Below are 20,139 nucleotides of genomic sequence, written 5' to 3'. Positions count from 1 at the left end.
GTGTTTAAATATGTTTTGAGAATTAAATAATTGACTCAAACTCACTTTTGAATGGCTTGACCCGGTTTCCTAAGGCAATGTACCCGTTATCACAGAACAAACATGAAATGGATGCAAAATATTTTTTACGTTTATAAATGCTGGTACTATTCAAACAGTTGAACTTGAAGATATCACAGACAGAACAACTCGTTAGCGTAACTCGTACTTTCTGAAAACAAATCACTCTACTCAATTAAAATATCTTGTTTTAAGGCACACTGAGTTTTAAAAAAATTATAATGACACGTTATGAATATTTCGAATTTAAATTTACTTAATATTAAAATGACCGGGTGATATACAACACTTAATGCACACAAATGTCAATATTGACAAGACAGAAGAACAATAGAATTTCTATTAAATTTTTGTTATACCTTTCGTCTTATTGGTGCAATCTATATTGTTTGTTAGTAAAACGGAAACCCAATTTCGCATTTTTAATAATCTTAAGTTTGTTTGATCGATTCCATGTTGAAGTAATATACGAGGGTTATGAAATTATTTCGAGTGATAGATGGCGAAATTTATGTTATGTTCTCGGGAAACAGGCTACTAGATTTAGAAAAAACAAGATCATGATCAATTACAAGACATAGTCTATTCGAAGTTATTTTGTACATACGACATTTAAATTTGCGACGTCAAAATGTCGCAAAGCTAACGCATCAACTCTTGAGTTTTAGTTAAGTTACTTCAGATACTGGCTTAGAGCGAACCAAACCATGAAGAATTGTTAAATCGTTAGATATTTTTCAATTTACAGTTATAAATAAAGGTGGACGACTACGTCTAACTATTTCAATGCCTCTTGTACATTGTATTACCTTGTGGATATATCATAGTCGCAAAAAACTGACTATTTAGGCTAAATCATCGTTTCTTTATCAATTTCTAGCCGAGTAAACGGCTTCACCTTATCGGTGATAAATAAGCAACTATTTATACGGTTGAAATTTTAATCAAAGCTGTTGCTGCAGTTTGGCGTTTAATATCGATTTCTTGTGCACAGTGTAGATCGTTCGTTAAATTAAGGTATGTTATTATGTAGTAATAAAATTGTAGGGCTAATTATATATTCATGACATAAAATAACATCAAAATAAATGATATAACTAAAGCTAAAGCTAGAAGCAAAATCAATAGACCAAATTCTAAAGGTGCGAGATCTTGATGTCTAGATGGTTGGGTGACAGTTATGAAAACAAAATGAAAACGTACCTGTGCAACCAATTTTCAATGACAAGGGTGCTAATATTGAAGTAACAGGACAATTGAAAAGTCCCCGACCTTCCATAGTAAAACACATTTTTTTGGAACAATTAGTTTTTTTATTCAACATAATTCCCTTCCAAGGTGATTCACTGATTATAGCTACCCTCCAACTTTTCGATACCGTTTTTCTAATGCGATTTGTCCTTTGCTTCAAAATATTCAAAATTCCCAGGGAGCATTCTTTTGAGACCAGAGAAGAGGAAATAGTCAGATCTGGAGAATACGGTGGATGAGGAAGAAATTCGAAGCCCAATTCATGGATTTTTGCCATCGTTTTCACTGACCTGTGACCCGGTGCATTGTCTTGGTGAAGCAGCACTTTCTTTTTCTTCAAATGCGGCCGTTTTCGGAGATTTCGTCCTTCAAACGGTTCAATAATGCTATGTAATAGTCGCTGTTGATAGTCCTTCCTTTTTCTTGTTTCATCCGTTCTCACATATCGATGCAAAAACTCGGGTAAATTACGCTTGATCATCTTCAAACACTGCTCCGAATCATCAACTCGTCGTTCGTGAATGATATGTTGTACACGTTCAGTCGATATCTTTAGAATATCTGCTATTCATTCAATTTCAATCTACGGTTATTCAGAATCATTTTGTGGATTTTTTAAAATGTTTTCGTCGGTAACAACCTCTTTTGGGCGTCCACTGCGTTCACCGTCTTCGGTGCTCATTTGACCACGTCTGAACTCAGCATACCAATCCTTAATGGTTGATTTTCCTGGAGCAGTGTCCGAAAACTCGGCATCAAGCCAAGTTTTTGCTTCAACTGTATTTTTTCCCTTCAAAAAGCAATATTTTATCAACACGCGAAATTCCTTTTTATCCATTTTTTTCACAATAACAAAAGTTGCTTCACTCAAAATGCTATAATTCACTAACTAATGATCCGACAGATGTCAAATTTATACACACATCTTTTGAGGGTTAGGAATAACTAAAAAACGTATATATTTAATTCTAGTAGCGCCATCTATGTGTCAGCCCGGGGACTTTTCAGTTCACCTGTTATTTCTGATATAATCATTAAGTTATAAATATATCATAAACATATAGTTATATAAAACATATGGATTTAATTTTAGTAGTGTCATCTATGTATCAGGCCGGGGATATAATAATTTGTTGAGTAAATATCTAACTAAAAAAAACAAAAATTAAATATTTAAATTGAATTGAATTATTTTGTTGCAAATATTTTTTATTCGTTATGTTTTTGTTTTGGTCGTTTATTTCTCATTCTCCACCATATTAAAGAAATGGCATAAATATCCGGAACAATTAATGATTTCCTTGAATGGTACGTGTCTTTGTCTGCGTCTTAAGATAGAGAAATATTTAAGAAAATATAAACAAATAAAATTCGTTTTTAAGAATAACGTTTTATTGTCCTATTGTGCTTAATTATTTCACATGTTTCCATGATATGTTCTCGAGACCGTGGAAGGACTTCTTTAAATTCGAGTTGTCGGCCCAGCGAGAGTCCAGATAACTGTCGTCGTCGTCCTCGGCCAGTTTCTTCAGCTCCTCCTGTCGACGATAAGCGTGCAGCATCAGTTGCTTGCGCTGTTCCTCGGACATTATAGGCTCCCGTCCAGGGGGTCCCTCTCCACGCTTCGACAGCTTCATGATCACCTAGGATACGGGATAGGGATGTATAAGATCGATATTAAAAGCACAAAAGTAGGACTGGAGCGAAAAAATTCGATACGCGTATCGAACTATTGTTTTGTCCGGATATCAAGTGAATTTTTCGTGGTTTGGTACCAACTTTTTTCGTTCGATAGATCGATATTTAAAAAAATAATAACGAAGATCAAAAAATTGGCATATCGATCAACAAATTTCGATATTTTAATAACCCTTTTGAATAAAATACTAGAAAACTTCACGCAACTTTAAAACTAAATACTAAAAGAACCCTTAATATTAAGTACCAAATAAGTTTTTATATATTGTATTATTTGTCTTATATTTTTGAAAAAATGTCTATATATGAGAGAAAACTTTAAAATCGAATACCAAAACAGTCCTTAATATTAACTCGATTTTCAACCAAAATCAGTTCCGTTACCTTGCAGTTCTCTATTTTACCCACGTAATCGCCGACCGTCCTCCCATCTCTGTACATTTCCTTGCCGCAGAACCATATTTGGGCGGTGGAGGGATCGATCACCTCCAGGGAGGCCTGAGTGCCGGTCAGATCCTCGATATTCTCGAACTCCATCCGAATAACGTCATGGGGAGGCAGTTTCATCGGGTAAACTATCAGCACGGCCCCTTTGAGGAGGTTCAGTGCCTCTTGTACGACCCTCATGGTCAAGCACTTCCCTAAACACGGTGAAATAACACGAAAATAGTCCTGAAAATGTCGATACCGACCTTGCTCCACCAACTTCTTGCTAACCATATCTTTAGCGTCCGTTACGGCCTTGTTGAGGACCTCCTGCATCTCTTTCTTCGGTTGTTTTCCGTTTCTCCTGCCGACCGGATCCTTATTGTACACGAAACCACCGCTGGGTATGCATTTCTCGCCCCAATCGTCGTTGAGCTTCAGCTCATCCACCTGGTCTTCGGTCAAACCGAGTATTTCTAAAACAAAGTCGTTTTAACCGCAACCTCAAATCACAACGGTGACGTACCTGGAGGATATAGAGTGCCGTGCTTGGCCAGTTCCTCGATCTCCATGCAAATCCGATGAATCTTCAATCGGCCGTTATAAATTGCCGTGATGCTCTTCGCCAGGTCATCGACAGGTGAGGACAGCGTCGATTCGAACAAAAACTGACTTTGGTCCCGATTTTTTACGTGAATCAGTACCATCGCTAATTAAACTGGTTAAATGCTACCCTTTTGAGAAGTGTGACAGTTGATTGATCGATATAACATCATGGTAACTGTAGTAACCGATCCAAATACAAAGTTCCTTCACCATTTTCATTTAATAAAACACATTCAACACATATAATATTGAGCTATAAAAATGATAAACAAAAACCATTCGAGGCAATTCTTTAATAGAAAATTGACAAGCAAATATTGAAATACAATTTATATGTTTATACGTTTATTTAGATGATACTATTCTGGGCCATTATCACGTTAACGATAACCAATGGGGTGTTATCGTTATCATGTACGGATCAAAAAATGTTCCACGAAAAGAAATGTGAAAAGAACAAGAGTGGAAACTACATCGAATGCGTCAAATCAAGAATGAAGCGTTATTCGTCAAACTGTTACGAGGACAAATGCGATTACTGCGCTTGTGATAGGTGTAAATACAGCTCTTGTGAGGGTAAGTGTAGAATATTTTTATTAATAGTTAATTATTGAGCAACATTATTGACAACTTTCGAGATATATGCAACCTTTTATGTGCAAATGTCAACAAAACTAGCTACCTTAACTGGATTTTTCAAATAAATACCAATTCCTTGTCCGAATAGAAATATTGATATACTTTTCAAAAAAAATTCTTTAAAATTTTCTCATATGTCAAAAAAACATTTTACGACCAACAGTCAAATACAACAAACGTTTCTTTAATTTCTCTGTGATGGTTATCCAACCCTTTATATGCATACGTGCCAAAAGTGACAATTTTTAAATATGATTACTATGGTATTTAGAATAATTGAACAAAACTAGTTACAAACAAATGAAAAACCATATATTTTGGCTAATAATAATTAAAATACTTTCCATGTGTCCAAAGATATTGGATTAAAACTTTCATTCATGTTCATATCAATTAACAGAAGCATGTTTATATGCTTCTTTTAATTCACCATTAACGGAGTATTATGCAACCCTTTATACACATGAACGTCAGAAATTACAAAAATATGTATTTACCCAAGTGTTTAAGTAAAATTGATTTTTTTTTGGGCAATTTTGTTGATAAAATTTCTGTAATCTGTGATATTTGTAGGTTAACGATCAAAACATTGTATTGTTCGCTTTTGTAATGGGTCCCTTTGCTGTCATCATTTCCATGAAATCGGCCAAGGTCACCACCCCATCGCCGTCCAAATCAGCGGCTCTAATCATCTCGTCGTATTCGTTATCGCTGAATTTCTCACCCAAACTAGTGATGATGTCGCGTAAATCATCCGCTGTGATAAAACCTTTCCCCTCCTTATCGAACACCCTACGATAAAATATCCGGATACATGGTTATACTTTTCTTGGAGTGTGAGCATACCTGAATGCACCTTTGATATCATCCTCGTTGTCGCATTCTTTGATGATCCCCTTCATGACAGCGGAAAACTCATTGAAATCTATTAGCCCGTTGCCATCTGTGTCTGCTTCGGCAATTATATCCTGAAGATGTGGTGATTTGGCGTATATTTAAAATACAAGAGTCTAGTTCTGAAGAATCCCCACATGCGTACAAGAGTTTGAGTTTGCAACGTTGCCAGTTGTTGAAAGTTATACGTATATTTGAAGAATATAATATAAATGGAATAAATTATCTTGAATTGGACTAGGACCTAATATTTCTGTTGAGACCTAAGTTAAAATGTTTTTATATATTTTTCGTCTCCTATAATATAAAAAATGTAAGATGAAGAAGCTTTAAAAAACATATTTCATTTCAAATCCAAAATTGCTTGTAAATGACAACATCGCATAATCGGGCGAAAAGTACCAAAGTTTGTCGAATACGATTGGGATTCTCCAGAAATAGCCACTACTATTTAAAATGATATTTCCTGTGCGTAGTCTCACCAACAGCTCGGCTTCGGTGGGATTTTGACCCAGCGCTTTCAACACGGTACCCAGCTCCTTCGTGGTGATGGTACCGTCTCCGTCCTTGTCGAACAGAGCGAACACCTCTTTGATCTCGGCGAGATTCTCGTCCTCCTTCACCTCCTCCTCGTCCGAGTCCGGGGCTGGTGCTTGCACGTCCTCTATATGGTGGCAATGCGAGTTATTTGAGATAAAAGCACCGTGGAGGATTTACTCTGAGACTTCGACGGTCCGGGTTTATTCGATACACTGGCAGTCGCTCGTACTTTAGCGTCTTCGGTTACTTTTTCCGCCATAACGTACTTTTTCGTAGGATTTTGCTGGGTTCTGTCGTTATCTATGTCATTGCGAATTTGAACGTCATTTGTCAACGTTTTCTTTTCGAATCATTTTTTTTTGTTTAAAACTCCCAAGAATCACCTCCATGTTCTTAACCATTTAGATTTGAGATTGTTGGTTGATTTATTTCAAAACTTTACTGTAATATTTTTAAATGTCTTCCTTATCTTGCGCTTTAATAGCTGTTTTTTTTTTCTAGTAGAGCACTTGTTACATCACCTACAAAAGAATTAGTGCCCATTCTCTCGTAGTACATACTTACACAGAGTATTATTTATCTTATACTTTGGATAGCTGTAGAGATACCTATACACACAAATCTTACACACTTCCTAACCACAACTCTCATATACAACAATGCGTAGCTGTAAAATATGTCAAGATGGTTTAGAATAATAGCATGAGTGGCGACCAATACATTATTAGATAATAATACTCAACGATAGAGTGTTAACTTAATACATATAATTCCATAATTGTATTGTATGGTCTTCGCAGGACAGCAATGAGAACGCCATTTCTCTTCATTTCATTGGTTACTTGAAATTAACATTACAAACACCCGTAAAGAAAATATTTTAGTAGGAAGACTATTTATTGGTTGCGGATTTCATACGCCTCACATAACTAACCCATGACGTCACATTCTACTGACCAATTAAATCTGAAATAAAACCAAAATGTCATTTTTTTAAATAAAATTTTACTTAAATACAAATATGAAATATTAAAAGGTTTTATGTATAAAAAATAATTGAATGTAAATATGAAAAAAGCAACCTAATTGAGAACGCAACATAACAGGTCAATTGAAAAGTCCCCGGCCTGACACTTAGACGGTGCTACAAGAATTAAATCCACATATTTTTTACTTAGCTCTAACCCTCAAAAGATGCGTGTATAAATTTGACAGCTGTCGGGTCGCTGCCCCAGGAAAATCAACCATCAAGGATCAAAAGAGGTTGTTACCGACGAAATCATTAAAAAAACCCACAAAATGATTTTGAATGACCGTAAATTGAAATTGAATGAAATAACAGACACGCTAAAGATATCAACTGGTACGTGTATATCATATCATTCACGAATATTTGGGTATAAGAATGCTCTGTGCAAAGTGGGTGCCGCTCACTCTTGGCCAAAAACAACGACGAGTTGATGATTCGGAGCAGTGTTTGAAGATGATTAAGCGTAATAAACCCATGTTTTTGCGTCGATATGTGACAATGGATATAACATGGCCTCATCATTTCACTCCGAAAGCCAATCGGCAGTCATCTCCAGCTCCAAAACGTGGGCAAACGCAACAGTCGGCTGGCAAGGTTATGGCGTCTGTATTTTGGGATGCGCATGGAATAATTTTCATTGACTACCTTGAAAAAGAAAGGACAATCAACAGCGACTATTACATAGCGTTATTGGACAGTTTGAAGGACGAAATCGCCGAAAAACGGCCGCATTTGAAGAAAAAGAAAGTACTGCTTCACCAAGGCAAGGTACCGTGCCACAAGTCAGTGAAAACGATGGCAACGTTGATTTTTCAATTGACCTGTTGAAGAAAGAAAAACGACGTTTTGTTTTTTTTTATTTCCACACATACATTGGATATACAACACTTTTGACACTGAAGATACATTTTAATCAAATAATAGTGATTATAATTAAGTCACAGAAATGCCGAACGTACTCTATAACAGCTATGTTATAATACTCTATGTTCTCTATGTTTGTTTGTACAGATCGATGCGATCATTGCTGCGACTCCTGTTGTTCCAATTATGTCCGCTGCACCACCAGTCACTGTTGCCATCGACAGTGTCACTACGAGTGTCAATCGTTTGCCTGCCGGACCGACTGCCGCAGATCCTGTTTCAACAGTCTTAACAACAAGGACAGCCACAACGGTATAAGTGCAGCGGTATCCGGCCGCATCAGGGAATCCAGTCAATCGAGCAACGTCCAAAACGCCACCAACCTGGCGAGGCACAACATCACCACCGTCATCAACCTGAAGAACACGATAAACTACACGAACGTGATGGATATCCCGATCAGTTTAAACTACACCAATAACAACAACATTTCCGTGGTCGAACAGAGCAAGAACAGCAGAGGCGGAAACACGGATGGTTGTTGCACCGTCATCGGTAACGATGCGGTTTAAATAATGACGTTTTGCTGTAAAATACTTTTGCAGGACCGAAGCAATGTAAAATTACGAAGTTTTCACCTTACCTACGTTGTTTTCACACGAGATCGAGACAATGTGGCAGCTTCTGCACAGCCAACATTGTGCATCAGGAAACAACAGAAATTTGCAACTCGTTTAATAATCTAGGTAATAGTAGATGACTAAACATCCTAATATAAAATATAGAAACATATAGTCTATCCAGAGAAACAGAGGGCTTACGTCGTCTCAATTTATGACGTCAAAATGGTGCAATGTTGCCGCATTTGACCATGACATTTTACCCATTTTAATTTTTAATTTCGATATACAACAACATTCTAATATGAGTAAAATAATGAAACAAAAATGTTATAAAAATATTTTAACAAAAAAAATTAAACCGGCTTCAAAAAATAAATAAGGAACTCACTAAAAAGTAAAAAATAATATCAAACTTGGATTTTTAACACAAAAAAATGTTTAAAAAAAGTATGTACATAATTATTGTTGTAATAAGTAACAATAAACAAAAAAATTAACCTATTTACAACACGTAACATATTGTATATTGTACTATATACACACAATTTAGCTTAATACCTCCTAAACCTATTTATCTATTTACAATATTATTTTAACTACTACCAACTGATCACTTTGAAGTCAGTGTCAGTTTTCCGTACCCCACCCCCCTTCTCCCAACAGATCCTAACTTGGTTCCAATGAGACTACCTCGGAAGTGCACTCTTTTGAATAAAATAAGAATTTTGAAAATCGGTCAATAATTGACGGAGAAATCGGCGAACATATATTTTAAAAAATTATATTATACAATCGAACTCGGTTAAAAATATAATTCATTTTAAGATTATAGTGCATATAATGTATATATTATAGAAGGACTTACACTACATAAACTGCCACAATAGTTTTTAGGCTATAGTTATTTTATAATATTCACAATGAATCCTTTTTTAAACCACCTAACATATAGTATCTATCTAGTTAATAATAGTAAATCCAAGTAATGTATTTTATTTTCATCAGAGAACATATCTACCTTTTTATGTTCAGTTCTTGTCTCCTTTGTTGCTGTGTTTTCTTGTCAAATCATTCCGATATCACTGTATTTCTCCTTTGTTTCGTCTGTTACTACTTACTTGTCTGTATTGTCAGCGTTGAATCATAATCTGTCACATTCTTAGCCATTATTCAAGTCAATAATTAAACCATTATTTTTCAGTCAGTTTATGGCCCTCTAGTGGTGAAGACACACAGTAGGAAAATGTTATGAGAGAGCTCATTAAGTTCCCATTCTATATCTCTACGTTTTAGGATTCCTTGTTTTAAATATATGAATTATTTTGTCACTAGTGATTGGGTGATTTCAGATAACGAGCTGGCGTAATGTTACTATTGTCTTTAGCATCATCCACCTATGGTAGTTAACAACATAATATTAACTAGTGCAAATTTTAAGAAAATATTAAACGTATTAAATTATAATTATAGTATTACATTATTATATATAGTACTAAACCCTCACAATTAAGTCATATCCGGGATGTTATTTAAAATTTATTTCCCTTATTTGATATGATTTAAGGCTCCTAAATACATTTTTTCAATTATTAGAACACAGCGATTTTCAATTTTTTACTGCATTCTCATTTTCGATGTTCTTGCTGGTTGCCAAATGTCCTTTTTTCTGCTGAACTGTAGGTCATATCTAAGTGTATCTTGGAGATGTTTCACTCTGTGTATATATATTTTTATATTATTACTATTACTCTTTAACACCTACCTCGTGTTTTTAAAGTAATATGTTCTATCCAGTTCATATCTAAATGGCAATAACTTGATAATTTTTAAAAATACTATTATACGAATAATCAGGCGATAAGGCATGATTCTTTTCTACTGTTTTTTGTATCCCCCTTCCAATTGAAGGTTATTTTATTCTCATACGATTTACTTTTAATTGAAATTGTTCACAGGAATAAACCAAAACTGCAAGACCGAACTAACGTATATCCCGCAACCCGAACCCAAATGTTCATACACTGCTAGCTGGCCTTATGTTTCCTGCGGCATAAAAGCCCCATCAGGAATGTGCAACGGCTGCTCCGGGCTTCAAACCATGGAAGTATGGAGTCGTTTATGTATTTCCTGTCTTTTACGAAGCCTTGAATATTATTTTACAGGGTTATTCCAGTTGTCCGTCGATTTGTCAGCAAGGAATGAACTTGGGCGCTCCGTACGGATATGGTTCCCCTTACCAATCAAACTTCAACCCCTATTCTAACATCTGTATCTATTTCCCACATCTGTGTTCCGCACTACCATCATTCCCAATCGTTTATCAAGTACCTGACATCAAAGAAAATAATATAAGCGCATCGGCCGCCACTACCGCCTCTGCCACCTCTGATACAACCACAAGTACGTCAAATTACAATTATTTTCCGTTAGTGATACAGGAATAATGTATTTTCAGCCGTTCCAGTAAATCCAGTTTAACCGAGTATTGCCTCCATGCAAAAAATAATATTAAAAAACCTTAGGAATTTATTAGCATTATGATATAAGCTCTAATTTTTATTTAATGCAAATATATGCTTCATAGATACCTTCTTGCTTTTAAATATTTCCATACCAACACAACAATTCCTAATATAATAAAAATGTTGGATCCATTTCAAGATCTAGTCATCTGAAGTCAAAGATACGGTGAGTTTTATGCAACCCTTTATATACAAGAATATCAAAAGTGATTAAATAACATGTATTTTTTCAAGATCTAGCCGCCTAAAGTCAAGGAAACAGTAATTGAGTTTTGTACATTGTACAACATGTACAAGACTGCCAAAAGTGACAAAATATTGAGTATTTTTTTCATTAATTTTTAAATAATGATTTTTGGCATCTTATTTCGGAATATAACAATTTTTTAGTGAAGTACTAATCATCAAATATTCGAAACATCGTATTATTTGCTATTGTAACATCAAGTCCTATCCCTATTCTAACATCTGTACGTGTTTACCAAATTGGTCTTGCATTTTTCAGCTGAATATCGTCTCCGCGTCTTCTATTTAAATATTCCCACACCAATACAATGACTCCTAATAATAATTTTGGTTCCATTTCAAAATCTAGTCGCCTGAGGTCAAAGAATCAACGTTTTATCGGCGCAACAAAAAAAAATGTCGTAATCTCGACGAAAGTGTCATTATCTCGAACGTTTCGACAACAATCAGTGCGTCTCTCTTAAATGGTAAGCCCGTTAATTTGTTTAACAATAAAACCAAACGTACAAATTGTAGTTGCCCGTTGTCTTTGCGCTGAACACGTTGCTATGTCTCCCCGCCGTATTGGCGGAGATAGTTCGAATCACGAAGGACATTCCGGGCTTAAATATCAGCGACGTGGTGAAGGTGGAAAACTCCACGTTCCCGGGAAGACTGCAGATAACCGAGGAGCTCACCATCCAGTTCAATGTCACCGAGTACGGCCACGCCAACAGAACAGACGCTTGCAAGAACAACAAGAAACAAACCAAGCAGGACAACGGTAGAACCCTGAACTGTTGCCTGATGATTTATCCTCCCTCCTGCGACGGCAAGTCGTGCACCTTCCAGAGGAAGAAGGTGTGCTGGAACCTCTGCAGTTACGAGATAGAGATCATGGGCAAGGAGCAATTCTCCAAGATGAAGTACTTGAAGGAGGTCGTGCCCGATAATTGGAGGCAGGGGAATTTCGACGAGAACGTCACGGTGAGCTTGTACGATGAGTTCAAGACCTCACAGGTACCGATCACTCAACAGTATGCGCCATATCCGTATTTTTATGCATATCCACCGTACGTTAGAAGACAATACATCGCTGGTCTAGAGAGCGATGTACGCCCTGTTAATTAGTTAGTTATTTAAATAAAATAGTTTAAAACTGAGCTTTTTATTTTACAAAGTTACGAAACTAAAACCCCCTACTTCTCACTCACCTTCGAGTTTATAAAATGTAAATCTTGTAAAAATTTCCGCAGTATTCAAACTACACTATCTTGAAACCCTTTGATCAATAATTATGGTAGATATGAAGAGGCACGAAACATGAAAAGACAATATCTACTCAATTAATGAAATTAAAAAACCATTTTAAAACCGACAGATTTTATTTACAAAATTACCTATAACAGCATTATTTTTAAAAAAATCTAAAATCCCCTTACTCTTCGGATGGCATTTTCCTCCTCCATCAAAGACATCGCGTGGTATTCATGAAACTCGGTTGCGAAGGTAGCTGTGCCCGATGATATAGTTCGGATGTCCGTCGCATATCCCAATAATTCCGATAATGGTACGTACGACGAGATGATCTATGACAAAAACAATGAGCGAACAGTGAAAATCATGGTCTGAGTGTCACACCTTGGAGGTTCCTCTTAAATCAACGTTTCTTATTTGCGCCCTTCTCTGAGAGAGATCCGCAAGTATGCTTGACAAATGCTCTGATGGGCTTACGATTTCAACCATCATGATGGGTTCCAATATCCTCATGTCTGATTCTTTCAAAAGCTGCGGTGGTAAGCAGAATAACATACCGTAGAAATAAAAACTATCCACGTCCATACCTTCTGAACAAGTTGAGTAATACTGGCTGTTATTACCGTGTCCGATGTTCCCCGACCGACCTCGAACCAATGTAGCATCAAGTTGGCGTTGATCACCTGAAAAAAAAAACAAACACCCGTTGCTGTCAAATCGAACAAAAACCCTCCCAGCACTTACCCGACAACTAATTTTTGGTCCCTGCATCAATCCTACCTTGATGCCCTGCCTTATGGCCGACATGTGCCTGGGATAGATACCCGCCAAATTACTGGCGTTTTCCGAGGTCTTATCGAACTTCAAAACGTCACCAGTGTCGTTTTTATCGGGGACAGGGATGAGCGACATGGTCGCGGATACCGAATGCTTGGTGTTACCAATCTTTGTTTCAATTTTCAGTGACTCGCGGACGTTGCTTATGGGGGCCTCCCGGTAAGAAATCTGTAGGGGGCCCAGGTCGGCCTCGATCTTGTACTCCTTAAGTATCCTGTCCCTGATAATGTCCAAGTGGAGCTCACCCATACCTGCTAACTCTGTCTGACCAGTTTCACTGTTATAGGTGACTCTGAGACTGGGATCCTCCCTTTGAAGCTCTAATAAAGCTTTGTCCAGAGCTGTCTGAGTGGCCATGGATGGTGGTTCTATCGAACAAAAAAATACTGGCTCTGGGACTTTGAAGCTGATCCCAAATAGATTATCAGTATTTTCACTTTTTTGTATAGTGTCCAATAAACTTTTTTTAGCTTTCTCATATGAAGTCAGTGTATTTGTTAACAGATCACCAGACATAATATACTATCAAAAAATTAAGATGAATAAAACCAGCACCTTAATAAAAATATCATAACCTTAATAAAGTTTATATCATACCTTCAGTCCTGATACAACAGCAATATTCCCATTACTAACAACTTCAACTTCCTTAAAATCATCAGCATAAGCTACATAAACCCTTCCCACCTGTTCAGGAACATCCCTCTGTATACTGTAAATCTTCTGCCCTTTTTTAATAGACCCATTGTACACTCTCAAAAACACCAAAGGTCCCTTCTGTTTGTCATGAATTACTTTGAAAGCTCTGCCACAAAAGTGTTCCTTGAAATGACTAAACACCTTGATGGTGCTTAATGGAGATGGCAAGTAATGTATTACTGAGTCCATCAATGACTGAACACCAACATTCTTATATGAACTACCAAGAACAACAGGCACAGCTCTCTACAATGTTAATGATATTATAAATTTGTAATAATCACTACAACTATTACCCTTTCATTAGTAACACTCTGTAAAGCCTTCACTAGATCATCAGCAATAATATCATCATAGGACTCCAAATTTATAACTTTATTAGCAAGTTCGTCATCAAAATCTGTTAAGGTATCAATGATTTTATGGAGTGCTTCCTGAACTTGACTAAATAATTCTGGGTGATTGCTCTCAGTTAATTTCACTTCCACTACTTTTTTTTCCTCCCCATGTCCATATTGAATCAACTGTGAGGTTAAAACATCCAATATACCTGAAAATGTAAATATACAATATATAAAGTGTAATAGTCATAACACTAGCAGCCTACCAACAAGTCTTCCATTTTGATGATAAGGCAACTGCAATAAAATTGGAGGAACTTCAAGTTTTTTCTTTATAGAATCACAACACATGCCTATATCTGAATCAGGCCTGTCCATTTTATTAGCATATATAATACGTGGTATATTGTAGCGGTCTGCTTGTCTCCATACTGTCAGGGTTTGTGCTTCCACTCCTGCATAGGATGGATATCAAAATAAAGTGGCAGATTAAAATTAAGAAGACAAAAGCAATGTATCACCTGGTACCTGCTGATCCATCTAATATAACAACCACTCCATCCAAAACATTTAATGTTTGTTCAACTTCCATTGTAAAATCAATATGTCCTGGAGTATCAATTAAATTAAACAGATAACCCTTCCAGGGAAATGTTACCGCAGCTGAAGTGATGGTGATACCTCTTTCTCTCTCCTGCTCCATGTAATCAGTAAATGTATTACCATCGTGTACCTCTCCCATATGATCTATCAGCCCTGCATAATAGAGCATCCTTTCCGTTGTAGTTGTTTTCCCTTTTAAAAAAATAAATTACGGTTGAACTTTTCTACTTTACTGACATTAAATAACCTGCATCAATATGTGCACTAATACCGATATTTCTTATTTTTTTAAGATTAGTAATTTGATCAAAGCCTTTTGTACAGTAAAAACGCCTAAAATTAGAGTATTTATTTAAGGCATTTACAAATAAATTTAAATTGAACTTCATATTTAAAATAATACAGAAAATACAATCTCTGAAAAATATCGCTATTGAAACTGTGGTTATGTACACCGCCGTCTATCTCCTTTCGTTATAAACAGATATTTGGAACAAATTGTCCATATTGTTTTAAGAAGAGATACAAATCATATGTATTTTGTATGTGCTATAAATAGGATAAAAATAAAATACTTATCAAAACAGTAAAAAGCATAATAGTGAAAAACGACATTTATTAAGTTGTGTTTCAATGAGTTTGTAATCAGGAAAATAGCTCTGTGAGTATTGTGGATTTATATTCTGGAATAGAACAGCCTCTTTGCTTAATTATGTGGCTTGCCGAATAAAAACCTATTTGTATACATTCTGGCACGGACTTTGTGCATGATAACCCGGCCAGAAATCCCCCAATAAAAGCATCCCCTGCTCCAGTGGTATCGAGTATTTCCTCTTCTGATAACACTGGAGGTCTGATTATCTCTATTTGCCCATCATGGAAACATTTTGTTGGCTCAGGACCATTGGTGATTACAATTATTTTTACTGCAACATTTTCATTTTTTATAAGATTCTCAGCCATTTGTTCTACACTCTGATGACTCAACAAGTTTTTTAAAGCAACAAATTCATTTAAATTTCCGATAATTATATGGGAGTGTTTTATTAAGAATTTAATCTCTTCAGGGGCAACTTCAAATATATATTCACCACCCAAGTTACATACGAGCTGCTTTCCATTCTTTAGACAAAGCTCAATAATATATTTAACAGTTTCAAATCGATTAGTCAAAAAAAAGGTTTCTATCAATATTATATCACTGGATGCGAAAACAGAAGGAAAATTTTCACAAGACAGCAATGACTGTAAAGGTAAAACTTCGGCCGCCCCTATATGAGCCACAAGACATCTGTAGCATCCATCAACCAAGGCTATGGTTTTACCTGTAGGAAGATCTGTTTGTTCTATATATCTAGAAATGATAACATGTAGCTTGTAAATATGATATGTTGTGATGTAACTACCTGGTAATGACACCATCGTTGGCAAGGGTATTTTTCAGTATGTCAGCTTCTGGATCGATCCCTACAGAGCCGAAAATAGCCGCCGATCCCTTTTTATGCAAAATCCATTGCATCATTCTTAAGGTATTTTGGCAACAACCTCCAGCGGATATACATAACGCCTCACTAATCAATTTCTAAATAAATACCATTACGATGTAGGTATATATTTTAGTTACCCTTCAATATCTTGGGACAGCTGTACCATTTCATCTTTGGTAATTTCCCGTTGGCTGTCCTTTTTGAGGTTATATTTTTCAAGTATCTCCTTGATTTTATCCTGAGACAATAAAGTAACGTCCAAGAGGGGATTACCGAAAGCCAAGACAGATTTTATGTTGGTACCTCTATAAGTCATCGATTTGCGTGGATCCCCCATATCTAAGCAAAACGTTTTCGGTTATTTATAACAATATTAAAATATGTTTCGAAAATGACGAGATAACCCGTTGTGTTCTCTATCTAGTGGGGATTGAAATGAAAACGCAAATATTGACATTATAATAGGTATTTGTAGTGCGTTTTTTAAATACTTTGTTTGTCATAAGATAATTTTGAATTTCGGAGATAATAATTGAATATAAAAGATTATGAATCATCGTTATATATATATATGTAAATCAAGACATATGTGGATTTAAATCAATCGTCCATTAGCGTTTCAGTTGTCACCAACGAAATGGAAGGCGAAAAGACACCAAGTTTGGAGGAGTCGTTCGTGATACTTGGAGATTCTCTTGTTCCAAGTTTGGAAGACCAATATGGTAACTATTAACGACCGTATACCTTTTTAATATTCACAACTCTATTTGCAGGAAAGAGTTTAGCGCAAGAAACCAAACAACTAATAAATGAGGAATTACAAAACTTATGTATAAAGGGAAGTAACATGAAACCTAGTATTAATATTTCGCAAAATGCCTCTACCAGTAATGAATCACAACCCCTGTCGCAGAACGAAGTTAGCAATAAAACATCATTTTATGGTACTTTACCTAAATTACCGAACGGTTTGGAAGTAAAAGTTTGTGTATTTTCAACATATGAAATAATTATTATCTTAAAAATGTGACTTTTTAGGATACGCAAAGCATAACTTCCTTCCTTAATTCAACCGATATGAATTCTGAGGAATTTCAAATCAGCCAGCTTGTAGAAGAGAATGTGCAACTTAAAAGTAAGTAGGAAGAAGTTATATAATGCTTAATCACTTGACTCCTTAATACTTCAGATACAATCATCCAAAATAATAACAGTATGAAAGCTCAATACGCGAAAATACGCGAGTGGCAGAAAGAAGTTGAGGAGATTCACGAAAACCATAAACAAAAATTCATAAAAGCCAAACAGTTTATAGAAACAGTAAGCGTTAATAGTAATAGTGATATAATTTTTTTTCAACAAGAATGGTTTTTAGCTAAAAAACGATAATGTTGCCTTAAAACAAGAAATTAGTAGATTATCCTGTGCTCCGAAAAGTGAATCTAATGAAAAGATAAAGACATATGTTGAGGAAAATATGAATAAAGCTGAATTAGATTTGGCCAAAAAGAAAATCGCATCACTCGAAGTAGAATTGCAAGAGAAAAATGAGGCGTGTGTAGCGGAAAGATCAAAACGAGTTCAGTATGAGCAAAAGCTTGAAAAATTCGAGATGGAGTTGGAGAACTGCTACAAAACCATTCGAGAACAGAAAAAACAACTGGAAGATGCTTTAAAGCAGATTCAAGAAAATGTTGATGCTAAAGAGGCTTTACAGCAGCACATTGAGAAAAATAACAAACTGGAACAAAACCTGCTCGAAACCACCATGGATAAGAAAGCTTTATCAGAAAGTATATCTGCCTTGACTCACAAATTGGATGAGGTAATCAATTCTTATTCTCGTACTTCTCTCCTTTACGTTTTGGTATTCCAGAAAAACGGACTTGTGCAATATTATCAGGAACAAGTGATGAAACTACAATCTGAAGTTCAAAATAACCAACATGTGTGCGAAGCCGAGGCCTTAAAGCAACAGCTGATGGTATCGCAGAAGGCGTTGACCGACTGTCAGCAATTTAACTCTAACTATCAAAACAAAGTAGCTCAACTAACGGCTAAGAACCTTGAACTTGAAGAAAAGCTCGCCCAGTACTCGACATATGACGATACAATTTACGCACTTAAGACACAGGTGATATAGAAAAAGATGGTGGAACCAATAGACACTCATATTTTAGATCGAGATTAACAAAAACGATTTCGAAACCGAAAAACGGGCAAAAGATGATGCCATCAGGGAGCGTCAACAAATGGGTGCTGATCTACAAAACATACACAGGAGAAATACCCAGTTGCTGGAGGAAATTGAGTACTACAGAGATCGATTAAGCAACATGGGGGAACCACCGCTTCCCAGAGCACCCCCAAGGGAAGAAGCTCCAGGGGTAAGTAACATAATGCTACTAAAACTCTTGTAATGGAAGGTTCTACACTTTTGACCTCATTATTTAGTCTCCACCATTGACCAGATATACTTGTCCAATATGCTGTACACAGTATCGATCTTTAAAACTTGTGCAGGACCATCTAGATATTTGTATTTCTCATCAGTACTAGGATCAGTCAGTTGTTCTGTCTAAAGGTGTGTTTTAGTAGACAGTGTGATAGTTTGTAGTGTTTTAGTGGACAGTTATAACACAATTTTTATATTTACATTATTTGACTGGAACTAATTCGTCATTCTTTTGATTCCAAAACGGCATATCTTAGAAAGTAACCTATTGATAGTATGCGAATTATTTCCTTCTTGATGGTTTATTTTAAATTACATAGTAACTACAATATTCATCCTTTCTATTACCTTCTAACATGACTGATATTTTTTCGAATTTTATATATTATGTATTTTATTGCAGCCCATACTTAGATGCCCTAAATGTTGTTTTCAATTTGGGACCTATACTGCGTTAGAAAACCATGTGCATCGTTGCTTAGATGTGGACGGATTCCCCTAGAACACAACATATGGCTTACCCAGTATAAAAAGTTAAACTAATACCCTGGCTAGTGTTATAACTTGTATTCTAATATTGTAAATCTTCATAAATATGGTGTTTGACAGTTGTATTAATTTTTATGTATAGAAGAATGCAATAAAAATACCCAATAAATATAGTTTTGTAAATGTATGTGTTTCCCATCAATATAACCCTTTACTTCTTTTTATGATGATCTCAGTAGGGCTGTAGAAAAAATATCGGTATATCCATATTTCTTTAAAAAACCACCACCAAAAATGTTTCTACTTTTTAAAAGCTAATATTTCACTATTTTTATTTTTGCAGAAAATATCGATTTTTAATATTTGTCGCAAGTAGTACATCGATATTTTTTTTGGTTGCCAACACCCCTACTAAGTCTCAGTATCCATGCGAGGTATATTTATACAATCGATACTTTACAAATCAATAATTTTTTTTATTATTTATGAACATACATTTACAACGTAACAGACGAAACGGCGAAGCGATAATGTCAAACAGTATCAACAAATAAATTTATTCGATATTTCCCAACACTACTATTTTGTTTGAG

General features: G+C 35.7%; 8 protein-coding genes across 18 annotated transcripts in view; 4 read left to right on the top strand and 4 right to left on the bottom strand.

Annotated features, from left to right (window-relative positions):
• The window catches only part of LOC143201314 (uncharacterized), a 256,321-nt gene that overhangs the window by 139,822 nt on the left and 96,360 nt on the right, over positions 1 to 20,139 (top strand). The gene's annotated exons all lie outside the window — the stretch shown is intronic.
• LOC143201310 (uncharacterized) lies at positions 953 to 11,219 on the top strand. Its single transcript, XM_076412300.1, has 7 exons — positions 953 to 1,077; positions 4,395 to 4,617; positions 8,156 to 8,563; positions 8,614 to 8,754; positions 10,587 to 10,735; positions 10,794 to 11,031; positions 11,087 to 11,219. Exons 2-7 carry the CDS (start codon positions 4,395 to 4,397, stop codon positions 11,107 to 11,109), a joined length of 1,182 nt encoding a protein of 393 aa, XP_076268415.1. The 5' UTR covers positions 953 to 1,077; the 3' UTR covers positions 11,110 to 11,219.
• Positions 2,682 to 4,223, bottom strand: LOC143201315 (cilia- and flagella-associated protein 298). The gene is made up of 4 exons (XM_076412306.1): positions 3,962 to 4,223; positions 3,702 to 3,911; positions 3,394 to 3,650; positions 2,682 to 2,954 (listed from the first exon to the last, which is right to left on the bottom strand). Exons 1-4 carry the CDS (start codon positions 4,140 to 4,142, stop codon positions 2,724 to 2,726), a joined length of 879 nt encoding a protein of 292 aa, XP_076268421.1. The 5' UTR covers positions 4,143 to 4,223; the 3' UTR covers positions 2,682 to 2,723.
• On the bottom strand, positions 5,122 to 6,511 carry LOC143201320 (neo-calmodulin-like). Its single transcript, XM_076412310.1, has 4 exons — positions 6,292 to 6,511; positions 6,057 to 6,238; positions 5,527 to 5,648; positions 5,122 to 5,472 (listed from the first exon to the last, which is right to left on the bottom strand). The coding sequence occupies exons 1-4, from the start codon at positions 6,371 to 6,373 to the stop codon at positions 5,262 to 5,264; spliced, it is 597 nt and encodes a 198-aa protein (XP_076268425.1). The 5' UTR covers positions 6,374 to 6,511; the 3' UTR covers positions 5,122 to 5,261.
• Positions 11,725 to 12,541, top strand: LOC143201318 (uncharacterized). Its single transcript, XM_076412309.1, has 2 exons — positions 11,725 to 11,866; positions 11,916 to 12,541. Exons 1-2 carry the CDS (start codon positions 11,864 to 11,866, stop codon positions 12,507 to 12,509), a joined length of 597 nt encoding a protein of 198 aa, XP_076268424.1. The 5' UTR covers positions 11,725 to 11,863; the 3' UTR covers positions 12,510 to 12,541.
• mRRF2 (mitochondrial ribosome recycling factor 2) lies at positions 12,745 to 15,571 on the bottom strand. 4 transcript variants are annotated; one of them, XM_076412286.1, is made up of 10 exons: positions 15,500 to 15,569; positions 15,363 to 15,448; positions 15,034 to 15,307; positions 14,779 to 14,967; positions 14,468 to 14,721; positions 14,070 to 14,417; positions 13,380 to 13,994; positions 13,223 to 13,318; positions 13,020 to 13,166; positions 12,745 to 12,967 (listed from the first exon to the last, which is right to left on the bottom strand). In XM_076412286.1, the coding sequence occupies exons 3-10, from the start codon at positions 15,050 to 15,052 to the stop codon at positions 12,806 to 12,808; spliced, it is 1,830 nt and encodes a 609-aa protein (XP_076268401.1). In that variant the 5' UTR covers positions 15,053 to 15,307; positions 15,363 to 15,448; positions 15,500 to 15,569; the 3' UTR covers positions 12,745 to 12,805. The 4 variants fall into 4 exon arrangements, with proteins under 4 accessions (XP_076268401.1, XP_076268400.1, XP_076268399.1 ...); XM_076412285.1 differs by having other exon boundaries at positions 15,041 to 15,307; positions 15,500 to 15,560; XM_076412284.1 differs by having other exon boundaries at positions 15,041 to 15,307; positions 15,363 to 15,571.
• On the top strand, positions 15,638 to 19,729 carry LOC143201307 (uncharacterized). 7 transcript variants are annotated; one of them, XM_076412294.1, is made up of 10 exons: positions 15,638 to 15,776; positions 17,226 to 17,324; positions 17,376 to 17,584; positions 17,641 to 17,737; positions 17,792 to 17,922; positions 17,978 to 18,427; positions 18,479 to 18,736; positions 18,783 to 18,989; positions 19,057 to 19,186; positions 19,461 to 19,729. In XM_076412294.1, exons 2-9 carry the CDS (start codon positions 17,240 to 17,242, stop codon positions 19,159 to 19,161), a joined length of 1,542 nt encoding a protein of 513 aa, XP_076268409.1. In that variant the 5' UTR covers positions 15,638 to 15,776; positions 17,226 to 17,239; the 3' UTR covers positions 19,162 to 19,186; positions 19,461 to 19,729. The 7 variants fall into 7 exon arrangements, with proteins under 7 accessions (XP_076268409.1, XP_076268407.1, XP_076268413.1 ...); XM_076412292.1 differs by having other exon boundaries at positions 17,218 to 17,324; XM_076412293.1 differs by lacking the exon at positions 15,638 to 15,776 and adding an exon at positions 16,927 to 17,067 and having other exon boundaries at positions 17,218 to 17,324.
• On the bottom strand, positions 15,715 to 19,545 carry LOC143201313 (adenosine kinase). Of its 2 annotated transcripts, none has more exons than XM_076412303.1 (4): positions 19,406 to 19,545; positions 16,740 to 16,941; positions 16,522 to 16,686; positions 15,715 to 16,469 (listed from the first exon to the last, which is right to left on the bottom strand). In XM_076412303.1, exons 1-4 carry the CDS (start codon positions 19,413 to 19,415, stop codon positions 15,761 to 15,763), a joined length of 1,086 nt encoding a protein of 361 aa, XP_076268418.1. In that variant the 5' UTR covers positions 19,416 to 19,545; the 3' UTR covers positions 15,715 to 15,760. The 2 variants fall into 2 exon arrangements, with proteins under 2 accessions (XP_076268418.1, XP_076268419.1); XM_076412304.1 differs by lacking the exon at positions 19,406 to 19,545 and adding an exon at positions 19,259 to 19,383.

Source organism: Rhynchophorus ferrugineus, unplaced genomic scaffold, assembly GCF_030347505.1.
Source record: "Rhynchophorus ferrugineus isolate W39M unplaced genomic scaffold, kcgeb_rfMv2 rfM8, whole genome shotgun sequence".
Lineage (NCBI taxonomy): Eukaryota > Metazoa > Arthropoda > Insecta > Coleoptera > Curculionidae > Rhynchophorus > Rhynchophorus ferrugineus.
This window is presented reverse-complemented; position numbering and strand designations above follow the sequence as displayed.

Excerpts from the sequence above, each read along its gene's own strand:
- LOC143201315 (XM_076412306.1), bottom strand. The coding sequence starts at position 4,142 with ATGGTACTGATTCACGTAAAAAATCGGGACCAAAGTCAGTTTTTGTTC. Across the intron at positions 3,651-3,701 it reads CAAGAAGTTGGTGGAGCAAG|GGAAGTGCTTGACCATGAGG; the intron begins GTCGGTATCGAC and ends CACCGTGTTTAG. Across the intron at positions 2,955-3,393 it reads GTAAAATAGAGAACTGCAAG|GTGATCATGAAGCTGTCGAA; the intron begins GTAACGGAACTG and ends CCCGTATCCTAG.
- LOC143201310 (XM_076412300.1), top strand. The coding sequence starts at position 4,395 with ATGATACTATTCTGGGCCATTATCACGTTAACGATAACCAATGGGGTG. Across the intron at positions 8,564-8,613 it reads TGGTTGTTGCACCGTCATCG|GACCGAAGCAATGTAAAATT; the intron begins GTAACGATGCGG and ends ATACTTTTGCAG. Across the intron at positions 11,032-11,086 it reads CACCTCTGATACAACCACAA|CCGTTCCAGTAAATCCAGTT; the intron begins GTACGTCAAATT and ends ATGTATTTTCAG.
- LOC143201320 (XM_076412310.1), bottom strand. The coding sequence starts at position 6,373 with ATGGCGGAAAAAGTAACCGAAGACGCTAAAGTACGAGCGACTGCCAGT. Across the intron at positions 5,649-6,056 it reads CCACCGAAGCCGAGCTGTTG|GATATAATTGCCGAAGCAGA; the intron begins GTGAGACTACGC and ends CCACATCTTCAG. Across the intron at positions 5,473-5,526 it reads GATATCAAAGGTGCATTCAG|GGTGTTCGATAAGGAGGGGA; the intron begins GTATGCTCACAC and ends ATTTTATCGTAG.
- mRRF2 (XM_076412284.1), bottom strand. The coding sequence starts at position 15,504 with ATGAAGTTCAATTTAAATTTATTTGTAAATGCCTTAAATAAATACTCT. Across the intron at positions 14,722-14,778 it reads TCAAAATGGAAGACTTGTTG|GTATATTGGATGTTTTAACC; the intron begins GTAGGCTGCTAG and ends TTACATTTTCAG. Across the intron at positions 13,995-14,069 it reads CTGTTGTATCAGGACTGAAG|TATATTATGTCTGGTGATCT; the intron begins GTATGATATAAA and ends ATTTTTTGATAG.
- LOC143201307 (XM_076412294.1), top strand. The coding sequence starts at position 17,240 with ATGGAAGGCGAAAAGACACCAAGTTTGGAGGAGTCGTTCGTGATACTT. Across the intron at positions 17,325-17,375 it reads AAGTTTGGAAGACCAATATG|GAAAGAGTTTAGCGCAAGAA; the intron begins GTAACTATTAAC and ends CTCTATTTGCAG. Across the intron at positions 18,990-19,056 it reads CAAGGGAAGAAGCTCCAGGG|TCTCCACCATTGACCAGATA; the intron begins GTAAGTAACATA and ends CTCATTATTTAG.
- LOC143201313 (XM_076412303.1), bottom strand. Across the intron at positions 16,687-16,739 it reads CTGTCCCAAGATATTGAAGG|TGAGGCGTTATGTATATCCG; the intron begins GTAACTAAAATA and ends GAAATTGATTAG. Across the intron at positions 16,470-16,521 it reads AACGATGGTGTCATTACCAG|ATATATAGAACAAACAGATC; the intron begins GTAGTTACATCA and ends TATCATTTCTAG.